Raw genomic sequence first — 13,856 nt, 5'->3', positions numbered from 1 at the left:
TGATTTTGTAAAAGCCCTTGAAAGTGGAAGAAAATTCTTTTCTCAAAAAGCAAAATGAAACAAATCATATTATGGTTACGTGGTTTCTCCCCCCAATCCTGTTTCCTGTCACACTGATTCATATCCATTTTGCTTTATTGGCTATAAAAACAAAGTTTTGGCATCAGGATCGCATATCTCGTTTTCTGGCCTAGTATTTCTATTTAAGGGTTTTATAAGTCAAATATGAACATTTTATTTGAGTGGCAATACTGCAACTACATATGTAGTTTAATAAAACCTGATAAGTACATATTTGAATTTTTAAAACACAGGTGGTGAGTTATTTGTATTTTAAAAGGATTCTTCCCTTTATGAAAGGGTCCACTGCAGGTTTCTATTAAATATCCAATTCCCCTTAGTGCATTTATTATACAATTTAATTTACCCAAACGTGATTTATAGGCCACTCTAAAGGGGTGGCTCTCAAGTTCCAGTAAGCATGGGAATCACTTGGGCAACTTGTTTAAAATTCAGATCTGGCCCCCATTCCTTCCCAAAATTCTGATCCATTAGGTCTTGGGTGAAGCCCAGGATCTTTGTTTTTAAATAATCATCTCCAGGTGGCCGATATAGATCGTCAGTGAAATACACTTTTTGGGAAGCACAAGATAAGGTGCAACTGTAGGGGTTTTTATGAGGCTTGAATCCCCTCTTACTACGAAATGTCCTGTTCACTCTTTATTTGGTAAATTTAAAAAATATTAACATGGGTCAAATAAAGACTCTTCCATCTCTTTCCTACTCACTTCTTCCTGCAGCTGCCAAACATGTTTAATCTCGGGAGTGAAATGTTTGCCCTTTTTAACGCTGTATTTGACTCTTAGGTAGCTCTTCAGATCTTCCTTATCCTTGTTTTTTTTTTTTTTCTCTCTCTCTCTTTTTTTTTTTTTGAGACAAGGTCTTGCTCTGTCACCTAGACTGGAGTGCAGTGGTGCGATCACAGCTCAATGTAGCCTCAAACTTCTTGGCTCAAGCGATCCTCCCACCTCAGTGCCCCCAAGTGCCTGGGACTACAGGCATACACCACCACCCCAGCTAAGTTTTTAATTTTTATTTTGTAGAGACGGGGTTTCGCTATGTTGCCCAGGCTAGTTCTGAACTCCTGGACTCAAGCTATTCTCTTGCCTTGGTCTCCCAAAGTGCTAGGATTACAGGTGTGAGCCACTCTTGTGAGGGTCACCTACTGAATTCATACACCTGTTCTGTCCCTGTTTCCCTTGCCACATACTCCAACAGACATTTTAAGAACAGTTATTTCTATGGAAGTTTCTCTTAATCAAGTCTAGGGCCTTTTCTCCTGTCTTCTTACTATACCCTTCCCCCACAAAGACACAAAATGAATTTTTTGAACAAAAGAAATCATGAGAATGACTTGTTTTGTCATGATTTCATTCTTCCATGAATATTTATTCTGGTCCTAGAGCAACAAATACTCAAATTGTCTATTTAAAATATTATTATAGTTTAATGAAATTTGTTTAAAAAATAGACCCCATGACATTCGTGGCATGTGTATCTGTGTATTTAATATATCATTGATCTTTTAAAAGTCGGTTGCTTGACCTATATTTTGTCTCTGATTACTTTTCTAAATCTCTAGTAATCTCCAAAAACATTTAGAGATTTCCATACTTTAGAGGGTTTTTTTTTTTTCCTTTATTAATCCCCTATATCCCTGAATTTTGCTCAGAGTAAAGGTTCTCTGGAGTGATTTGGATATTGTCAAATATCTCCAGTAATAACAGAACCAATACAAGAGCAGATAACTGGTACAGTTGGTTCCTGGTTGAAAATCTTTTCTTTTTAATAGATTTATCAAGGCTTGTGCTTTCCTGAACCAAGAAGCTCTTAATATCCCTGTTTGCCTTCCATAATAATATAACCAGAGGTTCTCTTATCTATTTACTTGGAATTTACATGCTTTTATAACCATTCAGTGTTGGGCTAGTCCTCCCTGATCAAGTGTGGAGGCCTTTCCAGGAAAGATGGTAGGGGAGAAGTGGAAGAAGTGGTGTCATTGTCCCTGGGCTAACATGACAGTGATAGAAACAGTTCCAGGCTGTCTGAGCAACTCTTGCAAGCAGGAACTTATTTGGTACATTCCATAGGATTCAATTTTTGTAGAAAAGACTATCTAGAGGAAAAAAAAAAAAATTGGATGGTAGTCTCTGGAAGGTGGGATTGCAACTGATATTTTTATTTTTATTCTGATGATTTTTCCCAAGTTTCTACAGTGACCGTGTATTACTATTATAAGTAATTTAAAAGAAAGAAACCAACTTTACCTGGCGTCTTAAGTCTGCTTCCCAAGGGACTTAATCTTTAACAGATCTATCACAAATCCTACTTTTTGCACAGAACAGTGGTAAAAGGAAAGTTCTCGAGATTAGGCCCAGAGCAGTTCCGCAAACACAAGACTGTAAGCTAGAAAGCCAGGCTTTCTGCCCAGCAGCAGGAAGGCTGGGGTGTCCATGCTTGTTGCATGTCCCAGGATATGTGCATGTGGAGTCTGTGACGTGTGAGCAAGCGCGTGGCCCTTGCCACTCCTTTTTCTACTCAAGAATTAAGATTGTATTGCTTTTGAGATTTTAACTTTGTCTTCTTTCTTTTTTTCCTTACCCTTCCCCGCTCCTCTTCCCTTTCTCCCTTTTTCTCTTCCTTAGGCCTCTCCCACCTCATGATGAGTGAACAAGGTAGGTGCTTTGTGCTTGTGGTCCTGCAGCTGCCTGAACCGCTTGCCTCCCTGCCTCTGGCTGGTCACAGAGCCTCATCGTCACTGGCAGGCCATTCGCTGTGCTGCCTGTCCTTCCCGCATTGGGCCAGGCTGGCTGCAGGACCCTCCTCAGTGGGGGTGGGGGCACCTTCCTTGATGCATCGTGGTTTCCCATCCCCATTGTCCCCTTGGCTTCTCCATTCTCCACCGCCATTTGTCATTTTGGGCGCTGGCCCTGCTGGGCTGCATCCAAGAGGGAAGCATGAAACCAGGCATGACGGTGTCGATAATGGGGGTGAATGAAGCTAATTTCAGAGCAACCAAGCGGTTAACTTCCTCCTGCTCCTCCCTAGGCCCCATGCCGGGGCTCCAGGATAGGGGAGAGGAACTGGGCTCCTCCCTGAATTTCCCTCTGAGGAACGGTTTGCTTTTTGTCTTCCCCTCCATTCCACTGCCCATAATGATCTGGTCTCCATGGTCAAAGGAAGCCGTTGCGGGTTTGACTGTTTTCAGTTTTATATAAAAGCAAAAACCACCTAAAGAACATGTTAATGTCCTCATGGCGGAATTCTAACTCATTATACACCCTGAAGAAAACTGCATATAAAGATCTGTAAATTCAGCATCTGCAACCTAAAATATTCAAATATGCAAGGAATGAACTGTGCAGGAAATTCAGCTCAGCTAAGCACAGGGTGGGCTGTGAATGAAGCCTTTTTCTCCTAAATAAAAATTTTCCACATTATCAGCCTAAATCAGGAGTTGAGAGCTGAGCCTACTTAAAATTGTCTTTTCCTTCACAGTTCAATTGCTGCTATTGTGTTTCTTCTGAGCCTTGGGATGATTGCAAGATTGGTCTACCTGCCTTGCCCTATAACCAAAAACTCTAATTTTTCTTGACTATGTCTTGTTGAAATATACATGGGACTCAGTACCTCTTTCAGAGGACCAAAGAAAATGGGAAAGAGGGATAATTCCATATTTTCCTGTTTTTCTTGATCTCATGAGGAGGGTGGGACTTCCTCTCCCCTGCTCCCTGACATTGAGTCCGTCGGACATTTTTGACATAAAGGGCAGTTTCATCAAATCAAGGAACTGCTCAAGGCTGGAAGAAGTTTGTTTATGGTATCCAGTTAGCTGTGGAAGTGGGCAGTCAAGGGCATCCTGAACTGACAAAGCAAGGTAAGGAGGAAGCCTGCTTTTCCAATGTAAATGCATCCTCCAGACCTAAGCCAAGATCAGTGGTGTAGACTTCAGCAATTTCAATAAAGAGATGATTTGGTAGAGAGCATATGTCAAAAAATAGAACTGGGAGAGGAGATCAGGTGAGTTCTCTAGTATTAGAAGGTGCTCCAGAAGAGGCTGAGATCAAGTTTCTGTTCTTGCAGTTTAGCCAGGGAGGGAAGGGCCAACAGCAAGTGATTATGAGGTGGACATGAGTAGGGGATGTGCCTGATGTTGAGCTGTGTCCAGGTAGCTTGAGAGGGTTAAGCACATCTCTTTGAGGAACCGAGCTCTATGAATTGCTGGAATTTGATGACTCAACTTTGGTGACAAGTTACACCAGCAAAAGCAGACTCTTAGAGTCCCAATAACCTCCCCCTACATTATTTTTTCCCCTCCTATATTCTTTAGCCTTATGCTCCCAGGTGCCCCTCAGGAGTCCTCCAAGCTTTATAGTAGCCTGGAGAACTAAGTGCTTCACATCATAGGACAGAGTGTGGCAGGTGGGATAAGCTGATGGGGACTTCCTTGATCTTGATTTAGCTTATTGCAGACACACTGATGCAGCATGGATATCTTGGAAGGTTAAATCCCAACGCTGGTATAAAAAACATTTGGACAGCCTATATTATATTCCTTATGCACAACACAGAGCTTCAAATACAACCATGCTCTGGGGGAATAAGTCTGGTACCTTCTAGAAAGAGAGAAAGAAATAATGACAGACATGGATGTTGTGAATTCCTCTTTCAAGAGGTTTTCAAGAAAGGATGCAGAATTCTTCTGGGTGACTGGTGCTACTAATATTTTAAGTTGCAACTTGAAGTTTAATCTGTTTTTAAGGCGGTCCTTTGACTGCATTCCTCTTCCTTTCATTCTTTTTCATTTCCTATCCCCTTATCTGTTCTCACCCATTTGATGATTACCTAAAAAACTGATACTCTTCTTCTCACCAGTACTCCTTTCCTTTTCCTTATTCCTTCAACATGAAAAAAGGAGGTTTCTGTCTGGTTTCCACTGAATCTTATTAATTTGTTTTTGATGCCCATAAATATGTGTGGAAATATTTACGTATGTTGTGTGTACACCACCTATACATGTATGTTATACTCTTGGTCCTCATAACTCATATTAATGTTAGGAAAATACAGGAGAACCTATCTTCTCTGAGATATTCCCTAATAATTTTTATATTAAGTGCATGCAGTTTCACGTACAGTGCAATTTCAGGCTGTGCAGTGCTGTTTGCATGCAGACTTTGTCATGTTTCTGAGGATGGGACTGAGAAGAAATGAATGGGATGGAGCTTGAACATGAAGCTGAGGGAGCAGCCTTGCTGGTCACAGCGTTTACTGCTTGTTTAAACTTCCACGTTGTATGTTTGTTTTGCGCTGCCTCCTCAGGATGTTGCAATGCTACTGCCTTTACTGTTGCGAGTTTTTGTTTTGTGTGTTTTACGTCTCTTTGTGTGTCTGCAGTGTGCTGATGTTTAACTCTCCTTGCTCTCTCTCTCTGTCTCTCTCTCTCTCTCTCGCCGCCTCCATGGTGGGACACCATGCTTCCTCTACTTACTTGGACCTTCATTTCTGTAGGTAGAAGTAAAGGTAGAGCTCACTTTACTTTTATCATTATAACTATCAATCTGCGTCTTGAAATATTCATGCATCCAAGAGGATTGTCGATTCTGAATGCAGTCCAGATTATAAATTAGGATTGTCGATTCTGAATACAGTCCAGATTATAAATTAATGGTTTTAACAACAACAGAAAAATAAGAATAAAAATAAAAAGCCAGTGCTATCATTTCCCTTCAGTGCACTTCACGTTCAGTGTTTGGGGATGATTCTGTATTGGCCTGCCTCCCTCTAAACTGAGGGTGGGCCTTCTGCATGATCTTGTACTCTTTCTAGCAGGAATGGGGGACTCTGAAAGTGGTTACACAGTGTGGGGAAGATACATGTTACTTCCATGCAGGGTGTTCTAAGATCCCCTCCTAGTAAATATATTGAAGGAACAGGGGAAGTATGAAATTATGCATCATTATTGCTATTACTTGAAATAACTGAATTTGGGGATAACATTGGTGGGGGAAAGATGGTAGATGAGAAAGGGAGAGTATTGGTGAATTGCCTGAAATTTTATTTAATGTGGAATTGCGAGGGGGGATATTTATTTATTTATCTTTTTTTCCTGTGTTGTATTTCCTGTATATGTGGGATTTGGAATTTTCTGATGGGGTAATGGGTTCAGAAGGGTGAGACTGGGAGGGTGTAAAAGAACACAGGAATGAAAATGTGTTATACAGTCAGGAGGAAGAGGAGAAAGAGGTAATGTAGGATTTTTACTTACAAAGCCAGCCTTTTGCCAGGTGGGCAGAGAAAAGGAGAGAGGCTGAGTGCGCGAGCTTGTGCCAACACTCTGACATGCCTTTCATCGCGTCACACCTTTGGGTAACGCATCCATTTCTAATCAAAGCTCTCAGAGACCCAAGCCTAGAGAACCTGGCTCACTAGCTCAAATTGGATTAGTTGTTCAGGAGTGAAGGGAGAGGTTAACTGATAAATTATAAATATGTGTCTGCATCTAGTCTTCCCTGCTTCCTCCTTCACTCTGCAGCCCCTATCTCAATGAGTATGTGTGCTGTCTCTTCCTTCAAAGACTGGCAAGTAACAGAAGTAGGAAATGTGTTTTATGCCATGAGGATGTTGAAGAAAGAAGGGGCCGACAAGTTATTGAAAGCATGGATTCAATGACGCGTCTGTGAGCTGGCTATCTCTTATTTGAGTTTTATGCTTTTCTGGGTCTTTGAAAAGTTATGTATGGTTGCCTTGGAAGCAGTTCAGTCCTTTCCACTTTGGGGTTGGTTGATTGCCTGTTCCTTTTATGCAAATCCCAGGTGGCTTCATTCTCAGAAATCTGTCATGGGGAACCCTTACCCCATTGCTAAGTTGGTATCTTTTGAAAGGAGGTAGGTGGAAAAGCGGGGAGAGGAAGAGGAATAAGTGATTACAGGGCTACATCTGGCTGTATCTCCACCTCACCACTGACGCTACTCAGTGGAAGGCACTGGTGACCTCAGAGGCACAGCCACCAATCTGCCTAGGACTCAACTTTTCTGATGCATGTGGCACTGTTGCCTCTTCTCTCAATGGCAATGCATTAGAGTCAGTCTCTGTCTCCTTGTCTTTCCCTAATCCCTTACAACATCCCATAAAATAGATGTTTTAAGTGTTTTTTAGATTTTGCACGTGAGTATCTTCTTTCTCTGAGTCACTGCTACTACCACTACTAGAAGCTGTTAACACTTACGGAGTACTCGTCATGCACCAGCCATTGTGCTATATGGTTAATGGACTTGTCACACTTAACGCTCATGACTTGTCTGTGAGGTAGGTGGTGGCATTATTCTTGTTCATGGATAAGAATAAGGCTCAGAGTCAGATAACATAAGTTGATGACTACTAAGTGAGAATCGAACCCAGAATCTGTGCCCCTAACCCCTACTCTACACTGCCTCTCCCGGATACAAGGGTGCCCTCCATGTTTAAGCCTTCTAGCTACCTCTCTGCACTGACCTGTCATAAGTTCCAGCCTACCACCTTGCATGCTCTGTAACATACGTCTATGTAAATGCCCCACTAAGGGAGGCACTTCAGTAGGCTCAAAGTCAACCTTCATATCATCTGCCCACAAAGCAGCTTCCCTTTATGATGTCTCCCCGTTTGTTAATGCAGTTCCCACTCGCCTTATCACCGGGTGTGAAACCCAGGAATTACTTTCTATCATTCTCCTTCCTGAACCTTCCTACTCCCAGGCAATTGGTAGAGAGAGAGCTTGTTGAGACTCTCCTCCGGAAAGTCTCTTGCATCTCTACTGTCAGCTCCCTGGACCAGTTTCCAGTTAGCACTTACTCAATTATTGACCTCTCCTAATTAGTCTTTCTGCCTCTATTCTCTTCCAGTCTATTCAGTGGTTGAGAATTGCTTAAACTCTGCCACCCACCAAATGGAGTGCAGGATTAGCTATCCCACTTTCAAAGCCTTCCCTTATATGGTCCTATTTACCTTTATCCTGCTCCACTGTAAAGTTTAGCTACAAAATTGCTGCTCCAGCCAAGTGGAATACCAAATAACCTCTCTAGAATTTCCTCATCTCTTACCTTTGCTTATTCTGTTTCTCTACCTTCTAACAGCCCCTCATCCCCTTTTTTCTGCCTGTTGAAAAATACATGTATTTCATTTCTTATATGACATTTTCCTTGAATGCTCCATTCAGAGTTGGGCTCTTCCTCCATGTACCTCTCTAACAATTTATATGGAAGTTAATTGGGAATTGGACCGCTCCCCTCTACTAGATTGCACATATGTTGAAGACAAACGTATTCATTTGTTAACATCCAGATGTGTCTGGCATAGTGTGTTCCATGCAGAAAGGACTCAGAATCTCTAATCCTCTTATTCTGCTGTCGTTTATCTTCCTGAAAGTGAAAATAAAGCAAAATTAAAATTAAATCGGGTCATGTAGCTCATCTGTTCCAAAATTTTAGGTAGATTCTTGTTGTATAATTGTCAAGGTGCCTTCCCTGCTTTATTTTCAGTGGGCATACCCCCTCTGCCCACCATCACCCCTGCCAGCTCCTCCATCTCCCAAAGTCCCCAAGTCACTCTGCTTGTATCCACACTGTGTTCTCCCGCCTTCGGACTTTTGCTCAAGCTTTACTACTCTCTTTCTTGAATGTCCTTGAACATGCTTCTCCCTCTTATCCTTGAAGATCCAAGGCTCCTAGGTCTGCCAGACTGTGCTGTGTTATAAGGTAACTATGCCAAACTGCCTTGAGTCACATTTACTCATGTGTTTCAATCCACTCCCCACAACCTGTCCCACAAAAGACCAAGACCTGTGTCTTTGCTGTCTCTGTCACTCATTCTACACAAACTCAGTACTAGGGCCAGAGTTGTACTTAATGAATGCTTACAAAATTAAGTAATGGTTTAACTGAACTAAACAACTGATTTTAGATATGGGGGAGGGGAGATGGACAGGATTAGATTTTCAATGCTGATATTAGTAATGAAATCACTCTACTTACTAACATGTGTTCCTTATCACAACCCTCATGACCCCAAATCACTGAGCAAAGGAGCCCCAATGGGTCATGAAGTGAGACCACGTGTTCTGGCTCCAGTTCCCTCCTCACTAAGGCCTTCTCTGGCCCTGTGTGTGCAAGTGTCAGAGGGAAAATTTTATAGATTACACCAGAATAAACATGGGAGAGGTCTTGAATTTATTCTTAGACATTTGTCAGAGAAAAGAAGGAATATACCTCAGATGTTGTCATTCTTTTAAAGCTGATTGATGAAGTAGTAAATCCATAATGGAAAGAATTGTCAAGTTAAATCTACAGAACTGAGCAGGGTGGGTAGGCTATAACAAAAACCACTCTGTTCAGGAGGCTGTTAGGCAGGACATGGCCAAAAACAAGCGCGAACTTACCTAGAAGTGGCTCACACAGAGGACTTCAGCAACTAGCCTTGGTCAGCTGTTCTGAAAGCCCCCATTTAAGTGTTGAGAGTATATTTTGGCCTTCTTCCCCTTCTTCTAGTCCATTTAGGGATTACCCATTCTGGATGAGGTTACCAAATACCTTCCCTTGAAACTGAACTCAGGGCAGGGGTCACAGACCCAAAAGCCAGCAGGGTCCTGACCAGTATTATGAAGTAGACCTGGGGATAAATAGTGTCCTAGTGTAAGAGAAGCAATAGGTCATGGTGGGAATCATGACAAACTGAAGAGCGCAAGTGCCATCAAAGGCAGCAGCCTCCACTCTGCTCCAGCTGATCGCTGCCACGCAAGGATGCAGGCACAGTCACCAGATGCTCAAGAAAAGCCAGATGTGGACGTGATAAAAATGTCATCTCAAAGTATCTTCTCCTCTATACGTACGTATGAACACACACACAGGTGTGTACCTGCGTGCCAGATGATTTGGTGCATGAGCCGTAAGTTTTTTACCTTTGGTTTGAGAATAAGGGAGGAGTAAAAGATGCCTTCAAAATTTCTTACTAGATGTCAGTAGTGGGAGGTAGTTTGATTAATTTTCTGTTTGACCATTGCTGTGATCAGTTACCAGGAATCCTTCCTACCCTTGGCACTACCTTCAGAGAGGCTGGTCTGTGTTGGGTAAAGTTGCTTTTGTAGAGTGGTGTGGGAAAGTGTGGGGAGGGTATGGAGAATGCAGAGCATGACCTGGGAGAGAGGTATCTGACATCTTCAACAATGATTAAGAACTGATTTTTAAACCTTTAGGGCAGCCGGGGCAGCAGGGGGATTTCGTTTCTTTTTCCCTTTGCTCTACAGAGTTTTGTATTCACTGGATTAGATAGTGTTGACCCTAAGATCTATTCTAGTCCTTTAGAGTTTAGAAGGCCCTTTTGATTTGTTTATGTGTGTTTTTCCCATGTAGATTTGATCACTGGCCTTCTAATGCTAAGCTAATCAACACTGGCCAAACTGGAAAGGGATAATCAAGCTACATGAATTTGAACATGATTTCATGTAGATTGCATTTTACTGGTAATAACATTAAGAAAGCTGATTTGAGGAGTTGAACCCCGTCTTGTCCCTGCTGGGACTTGAGAGCCCTGAAAATAAGTTACTGCCTTGATAGCCAACTGTGTATGCAAATTCATTTACTAATGCCAGCTACTAATTATGAAAATAAACTCATCTGTGCTCTATAAATATCTAATTATAATAAAATAGGGGCAGTATTACATTTCCATCTCTTGTCTCATCTGTTTCTCATCCACCACTGATTTGTCCTCTTGACAATGAATATAAAATCGCTTTGTTTTTTGAAGAAGCCTGTTTTCCATGTATGTTTTCTTCTTCTAATGTTTTGAAAGTCTGTGGGGGAAAATAGATTTATTTTAAACATAAAAAGTAAATTGCTTGATTTTAGCAACTCTGTATTTTTGGCAGTGATGTCTTTGAGATGGTGCTTGAAAAATATGAAAAGTGTGTTTTTTTCTTGTTTAGAAATTTTCACTGGACACCAGACATTTTTTGCATGGATGTTTCTTGGAGCATTCAAAAAAATGTTAATGTGAACAGAAGATTTATTAATAAAATGTATAATGTATCAGTAGAATGTTTTAATTAAATTCCAATTGACAATACATAAAAGAAATTATTTCTCAGATTTTGAAAAAACATGTCTGTCTCCTCCTCCTCAATGATCAATTTGGATTTATTGATTACTTATAGATTTTATGTCTGTGTATATATGTCATAAAACACTTTCTCCTCTAAGGTATGAATAATGATCTATCCTTTGCTTATCTAGTTGAGTTGGTTAACCTTAGAAGATATGTAATTTTCAACTGTAGATCAATATGTATACACACATAAATCTGACTTTGATAGCACCTACAGGCAAAGAATGTTTGGAATTGTGTTGTCTTTAAGATACATCTCATTTGCAAAGACTTTGAAAGAATAGTCTGATGGAAAGATATTTAATGAGAGAACAAGCACAGTGCATTTCCCCATGTGCTTAGGCTTGTACATGCTATCATCTGTTTCTTAGTTGTGTAGGGCAGTGTATATCTGAGTATAGGTACAGTTTGTGCAAATACATATTAATAGGCTTATACTGGTATATTGTGTTTTTATATGTAGTTGCCATTTGTAGGTGTACTGAAAATAATAGATTCCAGGGTGACATGTATCAGAATTTAGCAGATCCTCTGCTATAATATTAGAAAAGCAATGTGTATTTGGCATTCAACAAATATTGATGGAGAGCCAGCGATATGCTAGGTACTGAGTACACAGAAACTGAGCAAACATAGACCCAGCCCTCTGACACCTTGCTCACAGTCAATGGGAGTTTGAAAATAGCTTTCAGATGTAACAAACACCTCTCTTCAAGTAAAAAGTCTTAAATGCACTGTTTTAAATGTATTTTTATATATGCAGTTTTTAAATTAATTTTTTATTTTAAAGGGAAATTGTTAGGTAATCATTTAGTCAGATCACCCATGCTTTACATTATCAGAATCAGAAAAGAAAATGTGCTTTGTGTGTGAACACATAGGGAATTTTTTATTTGCTTGTCATTTATTTGCTTACTGGGGATAGCATACACAGTGCAAAGTATATAAAAGGCATGCTCTTAAGCATACAGCTTGAAGGTTTTTTTTTTTTTAACCTCTGTATAGCTATGTAAATACCATCCAAATCAAGAAATAGAATATGCCCATCACTATAAGGTTCCGTTGTGACCCTTTCTGCCATTTTTCTTTATTAATTGATTTATTTTTTTAAAAATTGCCATTTATCTTTAATAAATACATGTATTTTCCCCACTCAATCCAAAATTGTGTTTATCCATGTAATAATCAGTAGGCAGGCTCTAGGTTGCTTAACTTTCTTTAAGAAGGATTAACCTTGTGAGACACCCAGGCAGTGTGGTTTTTCACTGTGTGTAAATAGAAGCAAAAATATTGTCCTCTTGTGAGGTAGCTTTGCCCTGTTTTTTATTAAGCACAGGTTTCCCTCTATACAAAGAGAATATCTAATTGATATTATTGAGTTTTTCTCTTTTTTTTTCCTAAGGCATTTAGTGGTAAGCAGAATAACAGAGGTGGAAAAGACTATAAGCTTTGTAAAAAGCCAGACTAATAACACTTTTTGATGGACATCTGATTGTAAAAGTGCTGCATCTTTCATTAAAATTTACATGTAAAGCAAGGGCAGGCGCGGTGACATGAAACCTAATGCAACTTGCACATCTTGACATAATAACAATCACAAGAAACTGGAGATCCCAGATGGCAGCTTGGCCTTTGCCATCCTTTTAATAAGCTACTAACTGCTAATTATTTCGGTCTTTTGGGCAAGTTAATTTACTGTTGACTCTTAAAGAGATACTGCTCTTTTTTCCCCCAACCCACACAAAACCGAGACCTTCCACCTGGAGCTTTGAAAAGTGCTTCCGTGCAGGTTGGAAGCTTTCCAGCCGGTTGTAACAACGATGGCAAGTATTGGGATGAAAATGTTGCTTAATAACATTTTCTTGTTTTTTTTTTTTTAATGAATATAGATAATTTAAAAAATTTGTTTGAAGAGCCATTGTGTGCGTGTGCATGCATGTGTGTGCGTGTGTAAGAGCAATAGATGGAGCGGCCAATGCAGGGAGAAAATCTGAAATTTGGAGCCTATTTAAGAGTGAAAGAACAGCTGCCTTTTAAATGGTTGCTAATTCTGACAATTAATGCTGTTCTGTGAGTGTGTGATTTTCTGTGATAGCGGTTAGGAAGGATGATGGTGTGTAATAGCTCATTTCCTAAGCTTTATGGTAATGTAGCATAGTAAAGACCATAGGACTGAAAGATAACTGGGTCCCCCACGCTCTGCAGCCCTTTTAAATGAAACTCCTGCAAAGCCTGCTTTTCTCTGTACTTTGACCTCCTTGGGATGATTTCATATTTTAGCACAGACACAGATTATTAAATGAATGATGTGCAAGTGGGCTTGGATGCATCAGATCTGAGTTTCGAAAAGAACCCTATTTGCAACGAGCTGCCTGACAATCAAAATATTTACTTAAAGATAAGCTAAGGACTATGCCTCGCGAATGCCTGCAGATCTGTTATTGAAATGAGAGTCAGTACATTGGCTTGATACTATACAAAAATAAATCTCAAACCTCAAATACTATTGTGTGTGTGTGTTTGTGTGTGTCTATTATATTTCTCTCCAAATAAAAGTCTTTCAAACAATAAAGAAATATAGAAAAGTCTCTCAACCCATTTTCTTGAAATATTTGAAATAAATTTGTTACTATAATCCGTTGTTCCTTGTTGCTGGTAAT

General features: G+C 40.3%; 1 protein-coding gene across 1 annotated transcript in view; it reads left to right on the top strand.

The window, feature by feature from the left end:
- Nucleotides 1-13,856, top strand: part of LOC105545380 (neurexin-3) — a 782,882-nt gene that overhangs the window by 52,171 nt on the left and 716,855 nt on the right. The window contains exons 4-5 of the mRNA XM_011988305.1: nucleotides 2,706-2,739; nucleotides 6,516-6,529. Of these exons, the coding sequence (XP_011843695.1) occupies nucleotides 2,706-2,739; nucleotides 6,516-6,529 (48 nt within the window). The remainder of the gene's footprint in view (nucleotides 1-2,705; nucleotides 2,740-6,515; nucleotides 6,530-13,856) is intronic.

Source organism: Mandrillus leucophaeus, unplaced genomic scaffold, assembly GCF_000951045.1.
Source record: "Mandrillus leucophaeus isolate KB7577 unplaced genomic scaffold, Mleu.le_1.0 Scaffold326, whole genome shotgun sequence".
Taxonomy (NCBI): domain Eukaryota; kingdom Metazoa; phylum Chordata; class Mammalia; order Primates; family Cercopithecidae; genus Mandrillus; species Mandrillus leucophaeus.
The sequence above is the reverse complement of the archived record's forward strand: the minus strand, read 5'-3'. Positions and strand labels throughout refer to the sequence as shown.